Source organism: Trifolium pratense, linkage group LG5 (assembly GCF_020283565.1).
Source record: "Trifolium pratense cultivar HEN17-A07 linkage group LG5, ARS_RC_1.1, whole genome shotgun sequence".
Lineage (NCBI taxonomy): Eukaryota > Viridiplantae > Streptophyta > Magnoliopsida > Fabales > Fabaceae > Trifolium > Trifolium pratense.
Genome location: NC_060063.1, coordinates 2,351,337 through 2,378,789, shown reverse-complemented (window position 1 = coordinate 2,378,789; position 27,453 = coordinate 2,351,337). Strand labels below are relative to the sequence as shown.

Below are 27,453 nucleotides of genomic sequence, written 5' to 3'. Positions count from 1 at the left end.
TTCCTTCCACCACTCAAATAATGATGCATCACCATTGAATATAGGGGCTTTTCTATTGCCACTATGTTCATGTGATTCATTACTTAAGTAGTCAAAACCAAAAGCATTTCTAGGACCACCACCAGCACCACTGGCCTCACCTTCACCAGTAGTTCTAGTACTACTATCATCTCCTCCAGACATAGTGTTCTCACAAGATCTTTACTGTCTCACTGTTAAGTGAAAGTAACAAACCAGGCTCTGATACCAATTGAAGGTGTGAAAACACAAGAAGGGGGGGGTTGAATTGTGTTTTAGCTAAGTTAAAACTTTTTCAAGTTCTTAACTCAGCTACGTTCGCAGCGGATAAATAACACAAATAATAACAAGAGAGAGAGAGAGAAAAACACACAAGCAGTTTATACTGGTTCCTCTCACAAAACGAGAGTAGTCCAGTCCCCTTGCACTTCCAAGGGAGTTCACTATAATCACACAAGATTACACCTGCTCAAGCACACAAGCAAGAGACTTCTCAACAATGCTCAAGCACACAAGCAAGAGACTTCTCAACAATGCTCAAGCACACAAGCAAGAGACTTCACACTTAAGCACACAAGCTTAAGTTACACACTTAAGCACACAAGCTTAAGTTTCCTCAAGTAAATAGTAAAGTATATAAAAATATACAAATGCTCTTAGATGAACCTAAATAGAGCAAATACAAATATTACAGAGTATTTGGCTAAAGTGCAAAAACACTTGAGAAAGGTTCAGAGCTTGTATATCACAGAGTTCAGAGTTTGTTCAGCGCACGTTCAATTCTTGATAATTGTCTATAAGTTGCAGCTGATCCTTCTAGTATATATACCACTAGAAAAGAGTCGTTGCAAAAGGAGCCGTTGGAGTTGATAACCTTTTGTCTTCAAGCAGTCTGTCTTGATGCAGTTTGGTTGTATCCAAAACTAAGAAAGAGTTTCAGTTACTTTGACTACTGCAGAGAAGACTTTCCTTATTCAGCTAACAAAACTGAAGACCCACGTTCTCAGGTTAGGACAGACAAAACAGAGGTAGCTGAACTGATCAGGCTTGAAAGGTCCTTTTCTCCATTGGTAGAAGAGTTGACTAGCAAAGGGAATCTTTACAGCTTTCAAAGAGATCTTCAGAGGTTGATGAAGCTTGTAGACAGACAAGAAGTTCTGAAGTCTTCATCCTCTGAATGTTGTAACTTCTGAAGTCTAACATCTTCTGAGCGCTTGTGAACTTCTGAATTCACATCCTCTGAACTTCACTCAGAGCTTATATGATGCTTATATCTGCACACTTAAAATAAATTTTTAGTCCTTCCAATTGTTAATTAATACTTTGTTATCATCAAAACCTTTATAGATTTAGGGGCAAACATTTTTAAATCAATTTTGTTCCAACAAACTAGGTTTTTGATTCACATGTAATCCAATTAGTTGACATCCAAATATTATATTGCTAAAAATTTAAATGTCATGGGTCTCGTTCCAATTAGGTGGTATTGAATTGTTTGAGAAAAAAATTAAAATCAAACACGTACAGTTGTCCTGTCAAGTCCCTTAAGTTTTAGCATATCTTTTTTTTTTTTAAGAATCACACACTACATGAAAACCTCAATTTTCTAATAAAACTTGTTGAGGGCTTAAGTAAGTAAAGCCCTCAAACTTATTAAGGGGCTTCTATGGTACATATGAAAAATTCAATCTACCGGTACATTAGATCAATTAATTAATAATTATTTATTAAATCAAAAAATTAGTTGCCGATTATTGTATTTCAGAGATAATAATTTCATAAGAAAAGACACAATTTCAATGTTTTATAAGCAATACACAAATATTTTTACATTTTTTCATAAAAAAAAAATCAATATTGACTATTATGAGTGATAAAAAATTTATTTTTTTTTTATAATTTTGATAAATAGTATTTAGTTATTATAATATTTTAAATGATAAAAAATGATTTATTTTGGAAAAATATTCATTTACCTAATAATTTAATGATCTAATATATCGAAAAAATATTCATTTACCTAATAGAGGTCTGGATAGGGTTCAATTTGAAAACGACTCGCAGGTTTTAACTGAAGCTATTCGAACGAGACATAGTGATAATCCGGAATTTAGTTTAATTGTTGCTGATATTATCCAAATTATGTTATTATGTATAAACTTTGAAGTGAAGTTTGTTAGGAGACAAGTGAATATGGTTGCTCATTCACTTGCTCGGGCGGCCAATTCTTGAGCTAGTTTCCATAGATTTGAGATTATTCTCTTATGTATTGAACATTTACTAGTTAATGAAAGGCGTTAAGTTTGTTTGATTAAAAACTAAATTTTTTTTGAAGGAATATTTTTAGTAAAGGGTAATTTTGGTAGAAACTCTCAAATATTGTACAAAAAATATATTTGAGAGTTTTCAAAAAAAAAAAGAAAAGGTAATATATAATATTTGAGAGAGTTTTTTAAAAAATATATAACATTTGAGATATTTCAGCATTTCTACCAAAATTACCCTTTATTACAAATATTTCCTCACCTCCCCTTCACTCCATCTACTTCTAAACAAACATACCCTAAAGGAAAATGTTACTCTATCCGATCCTATATATAAGAAAAAGTTTATTTTTTAGATTCATTGTAAAATTGATGTATCTAGATAACATTATAGTCTAGATACATCAACTTTACATTGAATTTAAAAATAAACTTTTTCTTATATATAGGATCGGAGGGGGTATTTAGTAAGAATTTTTTGATGCAAGAAAGAGAAGAATGATACCCACAACCTAAAAAAAAAAATCAACCGCCGGAAATTGAAAAACCTTGAAATTGCATATATGAAACAAAAATATGAACTTTACGAGAAATTGAAAGAAATACTTCAAAACAAGTGATGCTATAATAATAAAAAATAATAGAAATTGATGAAAAGCAAAAAAACACACATATTAAAACCCTTTTGTCAATTTCACAACAAAAAAAAACCCTTTTGTAAAAAAAAAAAACCATTTTAAAATTTTTGTAAATTAAAAACCTCATCTCATCTAAAACATCTCATCTCTTTTTTTTTTTTTTTTACAAAACATCTCTATTTATTTTGACAAAAAACAATTTAGGAAATTTCTTTAATTTCCATTTTAAAATTTTTGTAAATTAAAAGAGTAATTTAGGAAATTTCTATTTAAAGAAGTCTTGAAATGACATGTTAAATTATTATTACATGTGGACCAATTAAAATTATACACCTTAACGGTGTACCGGTACACGGCCACATAAGATGTGTACCGGAGTGCTCACCATAAATAATTACCACAATATGCACTTAGTAGTAATTATCCCTTATTTAAATTAATAAATAAAGAAAATTAAAAGGAGATAAATCTAACATGATACGGAACTGAAAATTAAAAACAAGTAATAATAGTTACGTTAAATTAAATAAATACACAAAAAGCTTGTAACCAAAAAAAATACACAAAAAACTATATAAGCATGGATAATTAGTACAAGTAGTATGTACCCAAAAAAAAAAGTACAAGTAGTATCACTATCACCCAAAAAAAGATAAAAATGAGTACAAGTGTAGCTACCATCTGGCAACCATTATCACAAATTAAATTCCATTTCCATCTACCACTCCCACGGAGAAAAATTAACTCGTTGTAATTTTAACTAAGCTATCTATATTTTATCGAGAGAGGTATTTAAATTTAATTTCTGACAAGTTTCGAATATGTTTACTTTCTTATAAATTTTTGATGAAAAAAAACTTAAATTTTCTTATATTCAACACCTTAACTTCATTATCAAGTAAAACTTATATCTTCACAAACATTGTAATTCTAAGAGAGATGTTATTTAAACATTTAAAAATTGATAATGTATTTAACAATATATATAAAACTACATTATATATTTATAACTATTGATTTGACTAGAAGAGAAAAAAAAATTATTAATAAATGAAATCGTATTTATGCCTTATAGATATACAATAACAAAATTGTTTTCAAAATAACATTTTTCATTCCTATAGTAAGGATATTGCCATTGACACTACAGTGTTCACTTTTCACAATTATATCCAAGTTTATTTTTAAATGCCGACAAAGTATTGTATTATTCTTTAAGTATCGTCTCATGATTCTATTATTTTCTAAGGAAGATGTTTGTTCAGTTTATTGTAAAGTATGTCTTGATACTTTTGGGGAGTATGCAGCTTATTGTACAGAGATTTCAAACTTTAAATATAGGCATGGCATGATATGGTTAGAGATGTGGTTTTTGATATTTTTAAGCTTGCGGAAATTTCTTTGAAGCAGGCAACGGTGAACTTCTTAACTAACCCAAAAAAAAAAATTGACACTTTGTCCAGCGGATATTATGGTATATGGGTGGATATGAGAGAAACATGTTTGTGTAGTTGACATGAGTTTCCTCACTTATGAAATTAAGAGTTGAAGATTTTATTGTAAGACGGACAAATTTAAAAGTTGTTTCAAATAAAATGGGCAAATACAAATACTTTTGATAATCATGTTGTGTGAGTGTACATTCTTTTATTAAATGTTGAGTTGAAAAATAGACCAAAATTTAGTCATAGTAGGCCCTTATAACTTAGGTCACTGGACCTTGATGTCACTTTCATTTGCAATCTACACGTGAAGAAACAGATCAATTACAGCCTTAGAGGACCTTAGAGGACAATGCATCCAAAAAATTAAGTGAGTCATGGGAGTGTTATATATATATTAATTAGTAAGAATTTAAAATGATCAAGGATTTTCTAGCGAGCAAAATTTATAGTGTATCTTTGGAGATGTAAATTTGTTAGGAAAAATAGGCACAGAGAAAATAAAAGAAAACAATCAACAATATAAGAATATAACGTGGAAAATTCAAATTGGAGAAAAAATCACGGTCGTTGTCAAAACCGACAACCAGATAATAAACACTATATGAAAATTGTTACAACACATAGACTATCATCAATCTTCCCTTGGCTCCCAATACACTCATATTCTCCAAAACAAATACCTAACTACATCTATCAACCCTCTAATACAAGAGTACAAGAGAAAAACTAAAAAGTCAGATATAAGCTTAAAGTGCTACTGACTGGTGCAATTATAAACAAAGAACTTAGGTCCATTATATAGTCTTGATTCCCTCATTGCTTCACTATTCTAAGCGATGTGAGACTTCTTCAATATAATTTCTTTGACCCTTTTTTTTCTTCTTCATTAGCAATATGGAACTTACATTGCAATCAACTCCAACAATATTAACTCAATGTATAAAATTAATTTCAATATATTTGACTATAATAATCTATTTTTGTTCTCTCCTATTGATTTTAATTTAGAGATGTAATTTATATTTTCTTCTTTCTCTGTTAGTGCATAATGAATGTTTGATATTACAGGAAATTTGTTAGATTTACGATGAATCATAATTTATTTATAAATAAAAAATACACTATATAAATTTTTACAAATTCACTATGACTCATCCTAATTTCGATAAAGCAATTGTGTTGTGGATGCTAAAGATAGACTACTTGCTAAAGTACATACACCAATTTAGCATGAGATGTGTTATTTCAACATTAAAATATCGATAACATATGTAACACCGTATATTTATATCTATCTCTCATACTTTTTATCTTTTACACTTCACGCACGTATTTAAAAAAGACAAATGTTAACGAGTGTCTCCAAAGTCTTTCCTTAAATAAAATGTTTAAAGAGTATCCCGAGATAATCATTAGCAAGACCATTTAAAAAATACTCACAATTTACATTTTACCACAAATTTTTATTCTACAAAGATCATTTCTCTCATCTCACATTAAAACCACACAACACCCAAAAGATATATTTTATGTGACCACCAATAATAAATGTGACTACTAATAATAAACACCAAAAAGTTGCACTAGCTAGTGATTATTATTGATTACTCAGCAAACCTATTCTTCTGACACACAAAATTTCATTCAACACAAGTCAACATCTATACACAACAAAAGGGTGTACAAAACAAAGTAATGGCCCAAAAATTCATCACATAATCAAACTATAAACTAAAAAAGAAAAATGTTAAATGATATGAACAATAAAACATAACACATTCATATTCATTCAAAACCTCAATCAACCTCACCAATTCATCACTCTCTCACTTCAATGCATCAACCTTATTTACATTTTTAGACAACCTTAGAAACCAACCAACCAAACCAACCAAAACCATCTTGAGCTAAACAATGAAGAGTCAAAATAGCTTAATTCTAGCTTATTATCTCTTTCTCATTCTCATTCACCATTTTACTACAACAAAAGCTTCTTTTGGTGTTGGTGTAGGTGTTGGGGGTGGAGTTGTTTGGATAGGGGGTGGAAATAACAACAATAACCAAAACCCAAAATCCTTTGAATCTCCAACATCTAAAATGGATTCAGCTTATTCAGTTCTACAAACATGGAAATCTTCCATCACTCATGACCCTTTAAAGATTCTAGATTCTTGGGTTGGTTCAAATGTTTGTTCATACAAAGGAATTTTCTGTGCAAATCCTGAAAATGGAATAGCTTCTACAACAGCTTCTGCTTCAGTAGTTGTTGCTGGAATAGATCTAAACCATGCAAATCTTAAAGGAACATTTGTAAAAGAATTATCTTTACTCACTGATATGACACTTCTTCATCTCAACAGTAACAGATTCAGTGGAACAGTTCCTGAAAACTTCAAAGATCTTGTTTCTCTTCAAGAGTTAGATTTAAGTAATAATCAACTTTCTGGTTCTTTTCCTTTGGTTACTTTATATATGCCAAGTCTCATTTACTTGGATATAAGATTCAACTTTTTCTCAGGTTCATTACCTCAAGAGCTTTTCAACAAGAATCTTGATGCTATATTTCTCAACAATAATCAATTTGAAGGTGAAATTCCTACAAACTTAGGTAATTCACCTGCTTCTGTGATTAACTTAGCTAACAACAAATTGAGTGGAAATATTCCAGCTAGTTTTGGTTTCATGGGATCAAAGATAAAAGAGATTTTGTTTCTGAATAATCAGTTAACTGGTTGTATACCAGAAGGAGTTGGACTTTTTACTGAAATGGAAGTTCTTGATGTGAGTTTCAATTCATTGATGGGTCATTTACCTGATACATTATCTTGTTTACAGAATATTGAAGTGCTTAATTTGGCTCATAATCAGCTTTCTGGAGAATTATCTGATATAATCTGTTCTTTGAGAAGTTTGGCTAATCTAACTGTTGCTTATAATTTCTTTTCTGGGTTTAGTCAACAATGCTCAAAGCTGAATTTTAGGAATGTTGGTTTTGATTTTTCACTTAATTGTATTCCTGGGAGGATCATGCAGAGACCTGAACCTGAGTGTTCTATGATCCCAGGTGGAAGCTTAAGTTGTCTCAGAATTCCAACACCTAAACCTCTTGTTTGTGGTTCTATGTATGTAAGTGCTTCTAAGAACACTGATTCCACTTCACAATCACATTCTCCTTGATAGTTACATGACGCACAAACACGGACACCAGACATAATACTGACACTTATACGTGGAATAATTAAATGTAACCATATGTGTCAGTGTCGGTGTTGGACACTTACATATGTCTGATATCAAATGATATCAGGCACGTCATAAATCTAAAGTGTTGTGCTACATAAGTTAAGTTAGAGTATAGTTAGTTAAAGATTGTTCTTGGATTTTTCTATTAATTAGTGCTACCACCAATATTATTAATTCAGACTCTTTTGATTTAAATTCTTTATAGATTCAGTAAGCATATTTCTTTTGTAATTATATTTAAGCTGTATGGATAAGACATGCAGGGAAATTATTTGCAACTTGTGAAACATCAATTATCTGTCTTGAACCTTATAAAAAGATAGATAATTTATGTTTCACGTGACATGTTTGATTTGTTAATTTAAAGTGCATTAGTTCATATCACGGGTTCTTATACCTTTCTTCAACAACTTTATTCCAAGCAATTGACAAAGGCATTTTTATTGCTTTTGAGCACTGTGTAATGCTTTAGATTATACATCCAATATCACACAATCATAACCACTTGGGTTTAAAAAAATCACCTGCGCGAATTGGATTTAGATTGTGCGCAGTGTGATTGCACTCAGTCAGACACATCTGAACCGTCCAACCAAAATTTGAAAGGTTTAGATTTCATTACAAGTTTTCAATTTAGACTGTCCTGTGGTTGATTGCGTGCAATCACAAGACTATAACCGCACACAACCCATATCTGTGAGAATTCAACTACGAAAAGGCAATACTATTTCAATATAGTAATGGTTAAACAGGAAATAATGCAGCGAAAATTTTGCATAGATTTTCATATTAGAAGGGAATTCACTTGAAAAGTATGCATATGCGCATACAATCAAATTTTTATTTAGTAATAAACGATTAAGGATTTTTATTTTACTTTTTTAAAACCGTTTTCTCGCTTCAGATGAGCCAAATCTAACAAGTTGTTGATCAAACAATCAAATAATGCAAGTTTTTATTTACTCAAGTTATCTGATGAAAGCTAAAAACATTGAAAGCTCAAAATAAGTCTTTTATCTAACAAAAATAACAGTAGCATATCAGAACTAGTACCTGTTATAACAAGCATAATTTTACAACAACAATTATGAACACTTGTTATAACAAGCAAATCGTGAAAAATGAATACAGATAGGAGAAGCCATACAAGTTTGTGTGCTAAGGAATAAAATACATCGGATTCGGGAGTTTAAAAGACCGTGAGGCGACTGCAAAACCCCACAAATCACTCCACTGATCTCCGGAGCTTCCATGGATTCTGTAGCCTTCAATTATCAACTCTTCTCTCTTCTGAGACTTGAAATTAGTTGCTGATTTCCCTTGATCAGAAGGGCCTCTGTATCATTAACAAAGAATTTTATATTAAGGTCAACAAAACACGTCTCAAGTAGGATACAAAAAAAAAACTTTACTAGAACAAAACAATATAATCACCAACACTTGAAACTAACATAATCACCAACTTTACTAATAGTTGCATACAAAAAAAGTTGAACAAAACAAACATATTTTCTTAGAACCAACGATGTATATGTACTAGTTAGTAACCTCGATTGGTGACCTAAGAAAAACGGGAAGAGTTTTACGCAGAAGTCCTAGAGTTCGACTCTCCAAACTAAGATAATCACTAACTAACATTTACCTATAATTATAAATAAAAAAGTTTAACAAAACAAAATGTACATGTTTTCTAAGAACCAACAAAGTTTATGTATTAGGAAGCTCAAACTTGTGACTTGAGAGAAACGGGGGAAATTTTAAGTAGGGTTCAAACTCTCAAAACCAACATAATCACTAACTTATTGGCATTTGCCTATAAAAGAAAAGAATAAAAAATTAACTAATCAAATCAAAACGTACATGTTTTCTAAGAACCAACAATTTTTATGTGTATACTGTCAAAAAAAAAAAAAAAAATTATGTGTAGGAAGCTCGATTGGTGGCCTAAGAGACACTGAAAGAGTTTTGAGCAGGAGTTTCAAAGTTCGAAATCTCGAAATCAACATAACCACTAAGGCACTAACTTACTAACATTCGCCTATAAAAAAATGTTTCACAAAGCACAACAAACATATTTTCTAAGAACCAACAATTTTTATGTACCTTAAGATGAGTCTCTCCCAATTTCTGTACCCTGCAAATAAAAGGTTTGCCTCTGTGGCATTCCTTTGATGCTCACTCCTACCAGTCAAGAGAAATATTGTGAAGCCCAAGTCTTGAAGCTTTCTGTACAAATTTAAACTGGCAGGTAAAGCTGGTGCATCAGCCAAGTTCACCCAATCATTGAAGGATGTCTCATTGAAGATTTCTGACCTGTGGTCCAAACACCAAAGTGTGAAACAAGATACCCTCATAAATAATGAACTCAACCAAAAAACTTCATCTAAACAAACGCTACGGGAGTTTATCTTATGACATAAGTACATATATGGTAATCATTTTGATTAGCAAAAACAACTTATAACATCTACATAAGTTGTTTTGAACTTATTTTCATAAGCTCCTTCAGATAGTTTATTATAATAAGTTGTTTTCACCTTATACAGAGTTTACTTTTAATTTTCTGTTCAATTGTAACTGACAATAACTTATACATGTTTTCGTATGAAACAGCAAAATTATATTTTACTCAAGAAAAAAATTTCTGTTCAAATCATAAAGGATTACTCTTAGAAATGAGTATTGGGCCTAACTCATTCTTACAAAACCGGCTTGGAAAGTAAGGATTGTCTCTAGTATATAAACACTTAGTCAGGCCATTTCGCAACCAATGTGAGACTTTTTAACAATTACAAATCCCTCAACCAGAGTCAAGGCAGATCTCAATGCTTAAAAGCATTGATAGAGGTACTTACAGATCACCCAACAAAGAGTTTTCATGCCGGCGGCAGGAGTTGAACTCTCATCTTATGATGTATGAACAATTTCTTACCAACTGAATCAACTTTCATAGGATAAAACAACTTATTGAATATGGATATCTTTCTCATACACACTCAAGAGCATAGCATATTCGAAGACCTTATAAAAACAATTTACAACATATCCATAAACTTTTTTCAAGCTTATTTTCATAAGTTCTCTATAATTTATATGAAAGTAGTTTAACTTTATGGATTTAATCTACATATACACCGACGATGTAAATTTATTTTACATCCGCATCCAATCAAATCATGACATGCAGACATCTAAGGTTATATTCTAGGAACATACTTACCAAATTCATACTATGATATGATATGATTTTATTGAATAGCGGTGCATAAGGATTAATCTCTAATGTTGTCTTCATTTATTAACATAACTTATATACATAAACACTTGCTTTTTTTGTTTTGTTTTTTTACAAAATTTAAACACGTTTATGGTAAGCACTTAATTGAATCGTTTATCCATACATCACTAATTAATTACATAAACTTCTAAAATAATTTCAATCTTCAATAATTAATATAACCAAAGAAAGCTATGCTAATGATTAAAATTTGTCAAAAAATGGTAATGCGAATGAACAAACAAAAATCCAACGGCTAATAAATCACGTACCCAAATCCAACGGCTTGATAGTAAGGCACATTAGAAAGAAGAGTCTCATCAATATCAAACACCCACGCGTCTCTTCCGTCACCACCAATCGCCACGCGCTTAGCAAACTCGGTTGAAAATTTCCCCACAACATCGCAATCTCTTTTGTATCGTTCTCCGATCATATATTCCGCTACCGAATCAACACAATTCGCCGGAATCTGATTCCATGATCCGACATTATTCGTCTCCACCGCTAATCTCCAGCTGTCGCAGTACTCGCCGGAGATTTCTTTTTCCGACGGAAGCTTTAGTATTGATTCTGAAGATATTTGACCGATCCATGAGAAGAATAGAATGATTGTGAGCCGGGCGACGGAATCCATCGCCGGCGAATGGTGACGGTTTTCAGGGAAACAGTTTCCGGCGACGTGTTTTTGTTCTCAGAATTTTTTTAATGTATTCAATGAATGATTGTCATTTATCAGATAACAAAAATTCAAAATCCTTTTATACCAAAATAATATCCTATATACGTATGTATATACGGTTATTTTTACAAGATATACGGCTAAACGGTTATTACTGTTATTGTTTTTACGATAATTATTGTTCTTTATTAAATTATTATTATTATTATTATTTAAACCTTTTTTAAAAAAAATTGTTAAAAAATTATTTTTAGTTTGGTCAAAAAATAGCTTAGTGGCTAAAAATTCTAACTTTAAGATGATATATATATATATATATATATATATATATATATATAAATAAATATAAATAATACGATGTCTCTATCAACTGAGTTAAGTTTATTGAGAAAAAATAGAAAATAAAGATGTGACGGTGGATAATATGAGAAGGTTGGGATGGGGGCCTGATGGTAATGGGTGGATGTGGCGTAGACGTTTGTTCGCTTGGGAAGAATACTAGTTATTAGCGGAGTGTTGTTTTCCTTTGTATAACATTATTTTGCATGAATCTATTTTAGACACTTGGGTGTGGATTGTTGATCCTGACACATGTTATTTTGTTGGAGGGCGTATCATTTATTGACTCGCCTGAACCAAAGGGAAGTGTCAACTTTTTGGAATCTGGTTTGGAATAAGTTTGTGCCATTGAAATTTCCACTTCTGCGAGACTTTTTTGTGATAGATTACCAACGAATTCCAATCTAGTTATTCGCGGTTGTCTTCAAAATGATTCGGTTTTATGCCCTGCAGGGTGTGGAGTTTCAAAGGATCTTAATCACTTATTCTTGAATTGTGTTTTTTTGGATCAGTTTGGTGCGATATTTTTCGATGGGTGGACGTGCTTTGTGTTCTCCCTAATAATGTTGTTTCTCTCGCTTATCAATTTTGTGGAGTTCATCTATTTCGTAAAGATATTAGGATGGATATTGAAGCAATTTGATTGGCTAGAGTCTGACCTGTGTGGAAAGAAAGAAACAAGAGAGTGTTTGAACACAAGGAATCTTCTCATGAAAAGCTAATCTACAATATCTAACTGAAGGCAAGAAAAAAGAATTTTTGTTATGATTTACACTCTTTGATGATAAATTCAGCTGCTTCTTTAGGTTTTACGTCTTTTTTATTTTGCTCTCGTTTGAATTTTACACTTAATAACGGTTGGTTTTTAGGCACACCTTGTGCTTATACGTCTAATATATGTTTTTTTGGCTTCTTAAAAAAAAGCAAAAAATAAATACTATTAAGAGTTGGTCGGTCAAATTTGTTGACACCAAATAATACTCGTTGATTTGTTTTGATTTAAAAATTTAGTTTTACACACTAGAATAAGACACGTGATGGTTATAGCGTATCTTTTTAAAAATTTCTTGACTTATTTTAATTCTATTGTTGTGGCGTCTGATCTGATTTTATATCTATTGTTACTGGAATTAAATTGATTCAAAATGATTTTTCAGTCAAAGAAGACATTATCGGGATGAGTCGTAGACTAGGTCGCTTTTTTTTAAGAAATTTGGCAGCACTCCCCAAAATTGTGCAAACAAACTATCAATCACGTCATTCCCAAGATAAAATAGCACAACTACAATTGTATCAGAGTCCTATACATTGTAAATCTGTTCTAGAAGTACACCCTGATAACTCTGTTATTACACGCTAAAAGTGACTTAATTCAAGGAAGATTTAGAGGACATTTTGATGATTTTTAAGCTTAGAATAAGTGAAATTCAAGGTTTTGGAGAGTTGGTTTGTGTTGGAAGAAATAAGGAAAAGCTGTCAAAAAGTGTTGCTGAAAGCCAAAAAGCTGTCAAAAACTGTTGCTGAAGGCCTAAAAACTGTTGCTGAAAATGTTGCGCCTTGCGCCCCAAATGCTGCGCCTAGCGCAATTAAGCTGTATTTTTCACCTTTTTCTTGATGTAAGTTGCGCCTAGCGCAGGCGCGACCCTTTTGACCCATTTTTGCACTGTTTGAAGAGAAAAATACCCATTGGAAAGGGTTACGCATTTTGGAAGCAAAATTGGTCATTGGAGCTTATTGGTAGTGGATTTTAGCAAGGAATTAAGGGTGGAAACACCTCCAAACATCTTGTGATGATTCAATCTTCTTTTCTTCTTCATGTATTTCTTTTCATTGTCATGAATTGGTAAGTTCTTTAGATTGGATTTTTAGGGGATTTGAATTGTATTTTGTTTGAACCATGTGAACTTAATTCTTGATAAATGGATTATGATTTAGCTTTAATCAATCATCTCTCTATGCTTTATGCTTTATATAATTTGACGAAATTGTGTGATGAATTTAATAGTTGATTTGATCATGAGAGTGAGGATTAACTATGGACTTGAGAGTAATTGAACAATTGATTTTCACTTTAGAGATTTAGGATAATTGATTGTGGTTAATGAATCAAAGGTTTGTGCAAACCTCACTTGAACATGAATTCTCCCAAGAGATTGGGGAATTGTGATTAAGTGAGAGGATTATTTCCCAAGAGATTGGGGATAATCATTTTATTAATTCTATCTTAAAGCTAATTGAATAATTCACGAGTTTCGAATATGATTCACCAAACAAAATATAATGCAATGAACCGAAGAAATCCAATCGCCTTCCAAGTTTATCAACACACAAAGTATGAACATCAACTTATTCCAGTAATTTACAAATGGTGCATTTATGTTCACACGCTTATGAATACATGAAGAGGATAAATTAAAAAGTTTTCTTCCAAAATTTGAGTAGGACATCTTGCACCAGAACTACAGGCTGAATAATACATCGTTGTCTTATGCACATGAATCTCTCTCTAATTTGTTACAATGCGCGAATATAAGATTTTTTGCTATCAAAAGGTTTGTTATAAAAGTTTTTTATCAAACCTATGTGTTAGATATGATTGGAGATCATAACTAACTTTGAAGATTAAAAACAAATCATATCTATGTTATGCTTGAGATGACCCTATTCCATTTCATAACAACTTGGTTTAATTAAATGTGAACAATCATAATTTCTATCTAACCTTATTTTAATTAGAGACAATTCATAGTACTGACCAATGTTCTGTTAGCACAACACTTGTTTTCTTGCTTCACAAGCAATCTATGATCACTCAATCTAAAACAAAATTTTATGAATGAATATCTAAGGGAGAGTTAATGATTATAACTATGATTCATTGATTAATGAATGGTGAAGGTTACAACTTATTTATATGACTTAGTTGTTGGTTAAGTAACACACTAAACCAACTAACAGAAAGTTAGTTATTCACCTAACTAACTACTAACACTAATTACAATATGGATTAACACATTTAACATGTTGTACACTAATTGCAATCTGTTGATCATGTATTTAAGGAATTGCTTTATTATGGTGTATTAAGCTTCATGCTTTATTATGGGTAGAATTGTTTGTAAAATCTTGGCTATATTCCATTCTGTTATAAATTAATGTATGTATAATATAACTACTAACTAGATAGTTTGCATGTTATGTCTTATACAGACACAAACACGGATACCAAACACAACACTAACACGTCTAATCGAAAGAGTGTCTGTACGACTGTACTAGCTTACATCATAGGCCTCCTTCTTTTAATTTTCGATTTTCATCACATGGATTCCTATAATACTTATAGCTTAGTTGTGTAAGTTGTGGAGTGTCAAGTATAATTTATTAGTTCAATATGAAATCTGAAAATTCTTTAAAAAAAAAAATTGCACTCTTGGCTTTAATTAGGCCCAATATTGAAGGGTAAATAACTTTATTTAAATCAGGAAAATCTCATATTTTAGATCATAATTATTCAAATAATTTATTTAAATCAAGAAAATCTCATATTTTAGATCATAATTATTCAAATAAACATGTGCTAAAATACAATAAAAAAAATCGGTTGAGAGGAAAAAATCCACCTTATGTGCCCCACAGATTTCTTGACTGTGATTAGTCAACGCTAATGATGTGGAAACTTCATAACTATTTTCTATTATGAGGGGAAAAACTCTCATTAATAGTCTAATATATGTACTTAAAAGACAAACATGTTAATTTTATTTTATTTTATTTTGGTGCAAAACACAAATGTTAATTCTATTAAGAATAAATATAAATTTGCATTGATGAAGAAAAAAGAATATATATATAAGCAGACTTTGGTTTGTCTGTACAATTCAAATATTCAATTCAGTACCCAAAAAATAAATGTTACAATCAATTTCCTAATTTCATATATTATAAAAAAATCAATTAAATTGAAAGAATGATAATCAAAACTAGCAACTCTAGCTCAAACTAAATATTCCCACAGGGTATCAAGTAGAAACAGGCAATCAGTGCAACACATGGTAAATGGCAACAAGTTATCAAACACCGATACAAATACCGACACCAGATGCGACATTATTATTGATATGTCGACATCAGTAATAATTTGAGAAAATGGATTAAATAAATGTAATCACATGTGTCAGACACATAACACACCTTCAATCAAAAGTGTTAGTGTTACAAATGTAACATTGCAAGAATAATGTAATTCAATTCTCTTCAACTTCAACCATGTGTCAGTATCAGACACCGGACACACCTTTGACCATGTTATTATGGAAAAGAAACATGTTCTTCATGACAAAGTTCTTTCCTAAGTTTATGTGAGAAAAGCTGACAAGCATCCATACTAAGATCAATTGCAGCAGACAAAGCAACAAACAATGCAGCATCAGCCATACATGTAACATGTTGTGCTCCAACTTGAACAAAAGGTTTACTAATTTTTCCTTCACCTTCAACACTAGAACTCATCACAAAACCTTTACCTGGTGGTAACCTTGAACACAATCCATAATACTCTTTCATAACTTTATAATCAATGCAAAATTGTCCACCTTTTTTCACATTCATTGTGGATTCAGCAATAGGTATTCCGTTATTTTCGGTTACGAGTTCAAACTTGTATCCCAAGACATCTACCGGACCTCTTTCTCTCCATGCCTCTAAGCGTCCCCACGGTTTCCAGCTACTCACGCAGGCGCCATTTGGACGAAGAATGAGCCACGCGCCGGGGTTTGATCTTGATACTCTGTCTGTGCCAGGGGATGGGACAAATGGTGTGACCATTGAGGCTGTGGCAACTGGTGAACCGGAGAGATCGTGAACTGTTATCATCCACCCCTTTCTTTCTCTACCATGACGCTCTCGAACACCACTGAATGTCCTTCTCCATCTACTAGGAGTGTTTGCAAAATCTGAGGCATTAGACCTGAAAGATCAACAAACAAAAAAAAGTCATCAACAAGAGGCATGGTTAAAATTAATTCTTCGTTTCTTTTCTACATACATGAATTTCCTATAGTCATAGGAGAATTTTGCAGTCACGCGGTTTACTAATTACATTTGTCAGATGAAATTTGCGCTATTCAAATTTAAACTCAAGATGGAATCATTTTTCGGTTTTCACATGGAAATGGATTCCTGCAGTCAAATAGTGACTAAAGAAAGATCTCAACCATCCGATTTTAGTCATTGGTTTATAGCACAAGCATTGTCGCGTTGCTAAATGCAACTAGAAGGTTGCTTACGACCGAGGGGTATTTAGTTTAGAGGAATCAAACTCTCACCAATGGAATATGTGAGAGTCAACACAAGATCCTTAACCACTTGTGTCAATGGTAGCTAACATTAAATCAAATTAAGAAGTACTATATTTAATTAAGCATTCAATAATTTAATGTAGCAAGTAACAACCTAATAAAAATGTCAAACATGTTGTTAGGATAATAAATTATATATATTAGATATTGAGTTTGCAACCAGATACTAGCACATGGGAGGGAATCCATGACAGTTATGTTTCAAAGTTTGGAAAATCTCAACTTGTCTGTTTGACCAAATCTGTTTATGCAGTTATAAACATAAACTATTTATTCTAAAACATCATAATTTAGTATCGAATTTCTAATTTGATTAAATATAATTTAGTATATAGTTAACCTGTTTTTAAATGAGTGGACTTTAATTAATTAGAGTGAACCTTAAGGTTAAGCATAATGTAAAGAACAAGTGGGAAAAAAATTGAGTTTAAAATTGGTTATGAAATCTTGCATGCAAAGAAAACAAGTTCAGATTCAGCAAAAACCAGAGGTTTTGCTTAAAACCATAGACACCTTTGTTTAAAGGTAGAAATAGCAGAAAGTTGTCACATTTTTGAATGATGAATTTATGATTGTACTAAGTTAATATGCTATACTAGTATATGCTTATGCTATGCTATCTTAATAAAGGTTAAAAAAACCCTATAATATTGTTTTATATAAGCTAGAAATAGATTAAAAATAAGAAGAAAAAAGAACAAAAACTTGAGGAGACATAAACCTAAATATTTTAACATAAAGAAAATTCAAAACCAATTAGGTAATTTATAAGTACTTTTGTCGGCGCTTTTTAAGTTTTGAGATTGTCTTAATTATTTTGATTTTTTCGCTTTTTGAAAACTTGATTTCCAACCTAAGCATCGACTAATTCGGAAGACCAATTTCACCGTTCATAAGCAAGAGGTCCAATTGAAGATAGAGTATAGAACTAGCGCAGCACATGAGATCTGCCTTAATTCTAATGAGTCTATAATTTCTAAACTTTTTAATATAAAAAAAATATTAACTAAACTAATTATTTGTATGTGCAAAACTATTTGATCAATGATATAATCCAGATACACCAATAACGATAACGACCGGAGGAGGTAGTACATTTTAATGATGAAACTCATAGTTTATAATTGAATGAATGCAAACTTTGTGTAACTGCCCAAAACAAAACTTGTGGACAGGGAAATGACAAAAGTTTATAGAATGTCAAAATTGTGGTGCAAGTGACAATAACATGTTTTTTGTGTTTCTTTCACAAGAAAATAGAAAGAAACAAACTAAGGTGATATAATTCATGAACACAAAATGAAATGAGAACAAAAAGGATAACAACTAAGCAGCCATAGCCATGAGAGAGACATGATAATGAAATTGAGCTGTATAAGATGAGACCAGACTAAGCATGTGCACCTAATGGTAGGATATGGTAGGTACCAACTCTAAAGAATAAAGATATTCATAAGCAACCCCACATGATTAAATTAAACTATACCTTATTTAATTCATAACCAACCATAGTTAATCAAATTAACCCACTTTAATAATATATATATATAGTCCACCACTTGTAAAAAAATTCACAAAGATTTATGACAATAACAAATAAATGAATGTAACATAATTATCTTAGTATTACTTCAACTTGGGAGCTTATGTTTCATGGGTAATCCATTAAAATGAGTACCGGTATTATCTCAGTACGCATCGACGCCGTACCTAATTATTTTTCTTATAATGGGTACGCGTGTGGTACGTGCGTGGTACGTCAATCCAAAAAAACACGATTTTTTTTTGTTCTTTTTCTTTTATTATTATTTTTTTTTATAGGAAGATTTACGTTTTTTATTTGTTTATAATATAAAAGTAGCAACTATTGCTAAAAAATAATAACAAAGTAACCGCCGGAATTATTCACTCATTCATTGAAAAGGAATAGACTCAATTTAAAGTGAGATGAAAATCTAGTTTTTATTCATACCAATCTTCGTCTTCTCTCAAGAAAGAGAAATATTAACTTATAATGAAAGTGCAACAAAAATATGGGATATTCGTAGAGATGAATGAGGTTTATTTAATATATAGTTGATATTCTTGAAATTGCTAGTCTTTATCGCGGTGAACCTAACTAGAGGTCACTCTTTTTAGTGATAATGAAGAGGGAAATAATTGACTCTTTTTGAGCTAATTGGTTTTTAATTTCATATTTTGATGTTTCGAACAATTTAAATTACATTTAAAGTGTGGTGTGATATTTTTATGTTTAATTATTTGTTTTAACAATATAAGTCTATTATATATATATATATATATATATATATATATATATATATATATATATATTTTAAAAAAATTATAGGGACGTACCCGTACCTTATTTTTTCTAAAAATGATGTACCCCGTACCGGTACCCGGGCAACATAGCTTGTGAGTAATTTGATTTCTATTCATCAACTTTGATTTAGTGGTGTGGAATTTAGATAGTATGCAAGATGTTCTAGGTTCAATCCTCTCTGACTCTATTGTAATTAAAACAAAAAAAATTTCTATTCATCAACGGTTTACATTTTTTCTACAAGTGCATTTAATTATATATTTCATCCGACTACTCTTATTATAAGAAAAAAAATTACTTTTTAGGTTTAATAAAAAAAAATGTATTTTGTAACCAAAAAAAAAAATGTATTTGATCAATAATATAGATTAAATACATTACTTTTTCAATGAACCTAAGAAAATAGGTATTAAAATAGGTATTTCTAGAAATATTTTTTAAGTTAATTTTAAAAAAATATTATTATAAAATTATCTGATTAAATGTATGTCTAAAAGTATTTTTCTTTTTGTACAAATGTCTAAAAAAATTATATTGATGATTTATACAAAAAAAAAAAAACAAATTAAGAAAAAAAGTACATAATTAATAAAATAATTAAAGCTTCAATAATTATATATAGTAATAATTTCTCTGATTGAGACAGAGTATCATCACATACTAGTATAAATTTACCATTATTGTCATTTAGTGTAATACAGCTGTCTGTTATAAATAAATGAAAGAATTTGATAATCTTTTCAATGGCAAATAACATCTACTATATACCTTGTCAAAGATTAATACGATAGTTTTTCTTTAAATTTTTTAATATAGTAAAAACTAAAAGTATTTCTATTTCTTGTTAATTAAAATAATACACAATAATAAAAAAAATCCTCATTAATCTGTCATACTAGAAAGGAAAGTAATTAAAAAGATATTTAATATGTAATTCTTCCCTTCTCAATATTTAATTAATGTTTTCATAAAAGAAACATTTAGCATAGAAAATGAGAATAATGTCGGGTTTATGCGCTTATTATTATCAACAAAAAAAATAAGAGTAAGGTCGAAGGTAATGTGTTAAAAATTTAATAGAACATCAAACCGACAAAACGTTTTGGTCATTGTTCAGCCACTTTAAACCGCTCGAGTCAGAATAAAATAATATCGATGATTTGACCGGTTTAACCTTCTAAATGGGTTCAATTTTTATTGATTGGTCTAATGTACCCGGAAAAAAAACTCATGGTTCATGCTCACATTAGCATAGAGAATGATGGAAAACTAAAATGCACAAAATAAAATTAAAAAAACTAACCTTGATCTAGAATTCCGATCAGCACTGAACTTGCAACTAAAAACCGGTTGTCTAATATTCTCTTGAATCTGAAAAACCACAGGACTACACTCCGGTTCACCACCAAATTGAAAAACAAACCGTGGATCCGGTTCACACCGAACCACCAAATGAAGCCGAACCGAATCATTTTTTTCCGGTTCAAACCCTTTCTTCTTTTTTCCCAACACAATCCAACCGCTATGAAACATAACAGAACGAGAAAGACAATTTTTTAAATCAATGTTAACAACAGCTCGACCCAGAAGCTTCGAACCTGCTATACCTGTGATACCGCAGGTTCGATTCATGGTTCCGGCGTAAACAGAGAAACGAAGAGGAATTTGTTTCCCTATTAAACGCCGTAGTGAAGCAGAGTCGAGGTGGAAACCACTAGCAGAAGCAGTGGTTTCCGGTGTCGACGATGATGAAACAGGGAGAAGTGCGGTTTGAGAAGGGAAATTGGGTATATTAATGTTGCAAAAACATGGTGTTGATGTTGTTGTTGATGGATGAATACGTGAAATTGGTGATGATTTTGTTGGTAATGGAAGATTTAGTGCTAATGATTCAATTGTGAGACGAACAAAAGGACATGGATCCATTGTTGTTTGTTGTTGTTGGATTAATTGTTTGAATTAAGGTTAAAAAAATGAAAACTCTGTTTTGGTTTGTGTTTGTGTTGTGCTAGGATTGTGTTGAAAAGGATGCTACAAGTTTCATAGTTTGAGGAACAGGGTGTGGATTTTGTGTTGTGTTGTTGAGTGAAAGTGACTGAATGAGAACACGAGGTTGATGCATGGTGTGATATATATATATATATAGGGTTGGTCCTTATTCTAAAAAAAATAAAAATTCGAATCTTTTTTATCTTCATATTTTTTGAGGTAATCTTATTTGAAGATATCGAGCATTAAATGTACCCTTTTTAAAGGGACAAAGTTAATAATTAATTAATAATTAGTTATTAATGTTGGTAATTTTTATTTTACTAAAAGTCAAAGTCTTTTATTTTTAATCCTTAAATTTGATTTATTAGTGAGGGGTTTGGATAATATGCTAAAAGTTCTATGTTTGATTCTCAACTTCATTGTAAATTTTTTTTTTTTTTTTATCGTTTAATGTCTTTAACCTTTAGTTCATTCGAAATATGTTCTATAGTGTCTAGCTCATTCCACTAACACATAACATTGTGAAGTTGCGGTCTTAGAAGTTCCAACTTGGTGAAAATATTTTACATAAATATATTGATATTATCGATTGAGCTATGTCTTACGAATGTTTTTATTATTGCCTCAATTCCATAATATTTTGTCACATATATTTTCCTGTGGATTAAATAAATAAAATAAGGGTCTTGCTAACGAGAGGATCGAATAAAATAGGGGTATAAATAAAACATTTCATTTAAAGAAATTTTTTATTCAAAAAATTAAGCAATACAATTTTCAATGTGTTGACTTTACGCACTCCTATAAAAATTCTACTATAAAAAGTAATGTATCTGGTCAATAATATAGACTGGATACATTATTTTTTCAATGTATCTAAAAAATATTTTTTTGCTTATAATTGTGTCCGGAGAGAGTACTATTTAATGTCTTAAATAGTGTCATTAGCATTTGCCATAAAATAATAATGAATAAAAAAGTGAACAATAATTTTTTTTCTAATTACTCATTAATTTTTTTTTTCTGAAGCAATTACTCATGAATTATTAATAAATTAATAAATGAATATAAAATGGAGATTTATATAGTACAATTAAAAAATACAATACATTAAAAAAAGTGACCAAAAAAGTGATGTACTTAACATTAATTATATAGTACAATTAAAAAATACAATACATTAAAAATTAAAAGTAACATTAATCTTTTTGAGATTTTCTTTCTTTCAAACGTGACCAATTTTTTCTTGCATTAATTGCTAAAAGAGAATTATACCCCTATTTAATGTTTTTTTTAAGGAAGTTAAAAAAAAAAAATAAAATAATTCACAAAGAAAGAAAGTTTTTATTGCATTGTTCTTAAAAAGATTACGAATGTCTTTTGGAGGAGAAACATGAGTCATGAAGTTGACATATGAAGAAATCTCCGATACTCTTTGCAGTCTAATAGTAATATATAAGAAAAATAATAATTTTTGCTTTAATTAAAAAGTAATTACTAAGTGTCTCATTAACTTAGCTCAGTTGACATGACATTACATTATATATGCAATGTGTCGGGGTTCCAACCCATCATCCCACTCTTTTTGACTTAAATGTGTCACTGGGCTACTTGACAAAAAAATAATTATTGAGTAATTTTGGAATTACTTAAGTAATTTTTGTTGTGTTTATTTTCCTTTTTTTTTGTGGAAATTAATTTTCCTTATTTTAATTTAAGCTGGTTGTGTAGGGAACGGGAATCTGGTTTTAGATTTGCTGCGGTAATCCGTTTTTGGCTTCTTTGGTTCATTGGATTCCATCGCTGCTTCCGGTTGGGAAGGAAAAAACTATATGGTTTTTATTTTTCAGGGAAAAACTAGGTTGAAAATAATTTTTACTCGTTTAGTAAAAAAAAATTGTAACTTTTTTTTTTCCTTCACATTATTACGACAGTGTTTTTTTTTTAGTCAATGGCTAGAAAATTCACCTTAAAGGTGAATAAGTAGAGTGTCTCGGGTTCGAACCCGGATTCCTGCACATATAGTGTGATGTTAGGGTAACTGGTTGGGCGGATTTTCAAAGAATTTAGGATGGTGTAGTGCGTATGAAGCAGAATTATGGGGGGTGATGGAAGGTTTGAAATTGGCTTGGGATCGTGGGTTTAAGAAAGTTGAGTTGAAAGTTGACTCAAATATTGTTGCTTACACTTTGAATAACGGAGAAAAGGAAAGTGTGGTGGGTTGGAGACTAGTCCAACAAATCCGTCGATTACTCGAGTTAGAGTGGGAGATCAAGGTGTGCTATTTCTTCACTGAAGCAAATAAGTGTGCATATGCGCTGGCTAATCTTGGTTGTCAGCATGAGACTAACTTGATGATTTATGAGCATTGTCTGGCTCAACTAAGCTCTTTATTGTTAGCTGATGTTATGGGGATAGCCACCCCTAGACTTATTACAGTTTAATTCTTTTATGGACTCCGGCCCTCTTTTTTATCAAAAAAAAAGCTCACGGGACATTACCACAGTTTTAACCTAAACAGTAAACACCCTTAAATCATAGCTAAACAAGCTAATGAGTTAAACCACCAAGAGTTTCGAGTATAGCTTCTTTTTTTCCTTCAACCACCACCGAAGGTCTTCACTTTATCAAGAATATCCTTACCTATTTATTATTTTATTCTATTTATTATTCCCTTTATTCTATTTTAAGTGTCGTTTGACTGATGATTTATGGTTTTTAATTAACCGTCGTTTTGATATTCTAAAGGTACGATTTAAGGTTCTTATTTAGGGTTCCTTATGTGAAGTTTCCACCGTTGTTAGTGATAATTAATCTCTGCCAGAGAACCTGTGGGCACATAAGGTGGATTCTTCCCTCCCAACCAAATTTACGCATAAATCATGAATCGAACCATTGATCATATGCTTAAGAGAACCAAAACTCTTACCACTTGAACCAATTCATTGTTGGTTATTCCATTTATTTCTATATACATTAAATATTTAAAATGTTATTGATAAAACAATAAGTAGTATTTCACTAAACTTTAGAAATGATAAATATTTTTTATGAAAGTGACGGACATAACTAGTTAATATGAACGTCACATTATACACAGGTAGGAGTCAAAGTTTGAACTCAAAATTTTTTACTTATTCATTCAAAGAATAAAGGTTTAAATGATCATTCGTCCATATAAGTTCGTAAGTTTTTGGTTTTTGTCCCTGTATCTTTTTTTGTTTTAAAATAGTCCCGGAATCTGTAAATACTTTTGGTTTTAATCCCTAACGTTAAGTGTCGTTTCAAAAATGATGACGTGACAAATAGAGGCTGACATGACAATGTGTGATGTGGCAAACAAGGATGATGTGTCAATGATGATACCTTGTCATCTACTTGGAGGGATCAAATCCAAAAATAAAATTGCAGAGAGGGATCAAAACCAAAAAAACTAAATTAAACCTGAAAACTTTTTTTTTTCTTCTCTAAACTCAGAAATTGACTCATATTTCTCTGAACCCATAAATTGCAAAACATGTTGTAATGGATGCGAATTGAGAGATTCAAAAGAAAAACAGGAATAAAACGAGTCATTTTATCTTAAAAGTTTGTGAATTTTTTGCCCAACATATGAGAACATAATGGAACTCAAATTTTACAATATATAAAGTTGTTTGATTAAAAATTCATGTCAAATTTTGAAGATGGTGATTAGTAAATTAATATGGTATTTTGATTAAAATCAAAATAAATGGTATATCAGGAAACTCAATTTTTTGTTGGTTAAAAGTTTTATGAAATTTTAGGTTGGGGAGAAGAAAATATCGTTTTAGTACATTCAACACAAATTTCTGGATTTAGAGAAATATGAGTCTATTTTTGGGTTTAGAGAAAAAATAAGTAAAATATGTTTTTGGGATTAATTCCATTCTTTTTTGTTTTGGTCCCTCTCTGCAATTTTATTTTTGGATTTGATCCCTCTAAGTGGATGACTGGGCATTATTATTGACATATCATCCTCGTTTGTCACGTCACACATTGCCACGTCAGCCTCTGTTTGCCACATCATCATTTTTGTAACGACACTTAACGTTAGGGACTAAAACCATTTACACATCCACGTGAGTGCATACACTAGCTGATGGTGCAGTGAGGGGTTCTCCGAGCCATGCCTCAACTCGAGGCATTTTTCGTAACTCAAGCGGAGGAGTGAAAGGTTGTTTTAGCTTGTATATGGGGGTATTCAATCTTCTTCTCACTTTGCTGAAGTAATGACAGCTATGCATTCTATTGAAATTGCTCTTCAAAAAAATTGGCATAATTGTTTCGGTGGAATGTGCCTTCAAACTAGTGGTGGATGTCTTTAATAATCACCATATAATTTCTTGAAAACTTAGAAATTGTTGGTATAATTGTATTTATTTTTGTTCTCTTATGAACTTTAGAATTTCTCATATTTTTAGGGAAAGAAATTGTTGGCCGATAAGCTCGTAAGTTTTAGTTTAAATTCTTGGGAAGATCATTGGTGGGAGAATGTTCCTAGTGCTAGTGTTATTGTTGATGATTTTTTCGCAATAGAACGGCTTTGCCTTCTTATAGATCAGTTGATTGTTTTTCTTGTATTTGGCCTAGTCCCCCGCATTTTTTTAGTAAATTTTTGTGTGTCGTACTACAAATTATTGTTAATACTTAAAATGTCAATATAATTGGAATATCAAGTCTCTACAAATGATGTATTTGCACTGCCCTAACCTTTATATAAAAAAAATGTTGAAGCCTTGATACTCAAAAAATGGCAAAGTATCGTGTCCGATACCTCCTCGATATCGATACTCGTTCGATACTTTCCGATACACGTATCGGAGAAGTATCGACAATTAATATTATTTTTTAAAAGAAAATATAACCAATACTTGTCGGATACTTCTCCAATACGTGTATCGATCGAAAAAGTATCGGGCAATTAATGCTCTTTGATGATGGAAATGTAGGAGAGGAGACTGATTCAATTTGTATTTTCTCTTAAGTATTGAATGTTAGAGTATGATGTTACCAACTATGTCTTTATTAGTTTTTCTCCTTATCATGACTTGAACTCTGGACCTCCAACTCCTTAACGCTTAGCGCAACTAGCTTAACCAGTTGAGCTACCCATCTCACCCCCTTTTTGGGTAGTACTTAATTTAATATATGTAATTGTCACTTTTTTTCTTATTTTGAGTAATTTGAATGTTAATTTTTATCATTATTGATTTTAGTTATGTTTATATATTGTGCATTTATATATTTAATTTTAAATTTAATTTTTAAATAACGTATCCCGGACATATTGTATCGGGAATTTTAAAAAAAAAATTGTATCGTCATATCGGTGTCGTATCGTATCGGTATCGTGTAACGTATGAGGCTTCATAATGCATACACCGTTGAGTGAGAAAGATAAGATATAGTTATATGATATAGATGATGAGTTGATACTTGATAATAAGATCCGATTCAGTGTACGAAAATTTGAAGCTTTGAAATATAATGGTCTTTTTGACCAAGGGAAATGGTTGAAAAAGAATAATTTGGACATTTATTACCATACTTATATAAGGAAAATGGGTCCAACTCAATAGCTGTATTTGAGCTGTCATCACATTATGAAGTAAATTAGCAGGACTAGAAGATGTTAGATTGGATGGTGATGGAGAATGGACAAACAGTCCTCTATACTATACTTGCAGTCTTAACAACAAAAACAGTTCTGTGCAAAATAAAACATACCCATGCCATAATGATGATGATTTGGCCTTCACCTTCCATGTCATTGTATAGATAAGGTTTTTTCTAATCTACTTGTTTGTAATAACTTTTCAATTAACTTAAAAGAAGGGCCCAATCT

At 31.0% G+C, this 27,453-nt stretch overlaps 3 protein-coding genes across 4 annotated transcripts; 1 reads left to right on the top strand and 2 right to left on the bottom strand.

Annotated features, from left to right (window-relative positions):
• Positions 1–5,931: 5,931 nt before the first annotated feature.
• On the top strand, positions 5,932–7,803 carry LOC123887222 (leucine-rich repeat extensin-like protein 4). 2 transcript variants are annotated; one of them, XM_045936505.1, is made up of 2 exons: positions 5,932–6,793; positions 6,884–7,803. In XM_045936505.1, exons 1-2 carry the CDS (start codon positions 6,280–6,282, stop codon positions 7,540–7,542), a joined length of 1,173 nt encoding a protein of 390 aa, XP_045792461.1. In that variant the 5' UTR covers positions 5,932–6,279; the 3' UTR covers positions 7,543–7,803. The 2 variants fall into 2 exon arrangements, with proteins under 2 accessions (XP_045792461.1, XP_045792459.1); XM_045936503.1 differs by having other exon boundaries at positions 5,932–7,803.
• Positions 7,804–8,599: 796 nt separating this feature from the next.
• On the bottom strand, positions 8,600–11,633 carry LOC123886988 (acid phosphatase 1-like). The gene is made up of 3 exons (XM_045936251.1): positions 11,158–11,633; positions 9,712–9,921; positions 8,600–8,944 (listed from the first exon to the last, which is right to left on the bottom strand). The coding sequence occupies exons 1-3, from the start codon at positions 11,520–11,522 to the stop codon at positions 8,767–8,769; spliced, it is 753 nt and encodes a 250-aa protein (XP_045792207.1). The 5' UTR covers positions 11,523–11,633; the 3' UTR covers positions 8,600–8,766.
• A 4,308-nt stretch (positions 11,634–15,941) lies between these two features.
• On the bottom strand, positions 15,942–21,698 carry LOC123887462. The gene is made up of 2 exons (XM_045936779.1): positions 20,896–21,698; positions 15,942–16,875 (listed from the first exon to the last, which is right to left on the bottom strand). Exons 1-2 carry the CDS (start codon positions 21,516–21,518, stop codon positions 16,218–16,220), a joined length of 1,281 nt encoding a protein of 426 aa, XP_045792735.1. The 5' UTR covers positions 21,519–21,698; the 3' UTR covers positions 15,942–16,217.
• Positions 21,699–27,453: the final 5,755 nt, after the last annotated feature.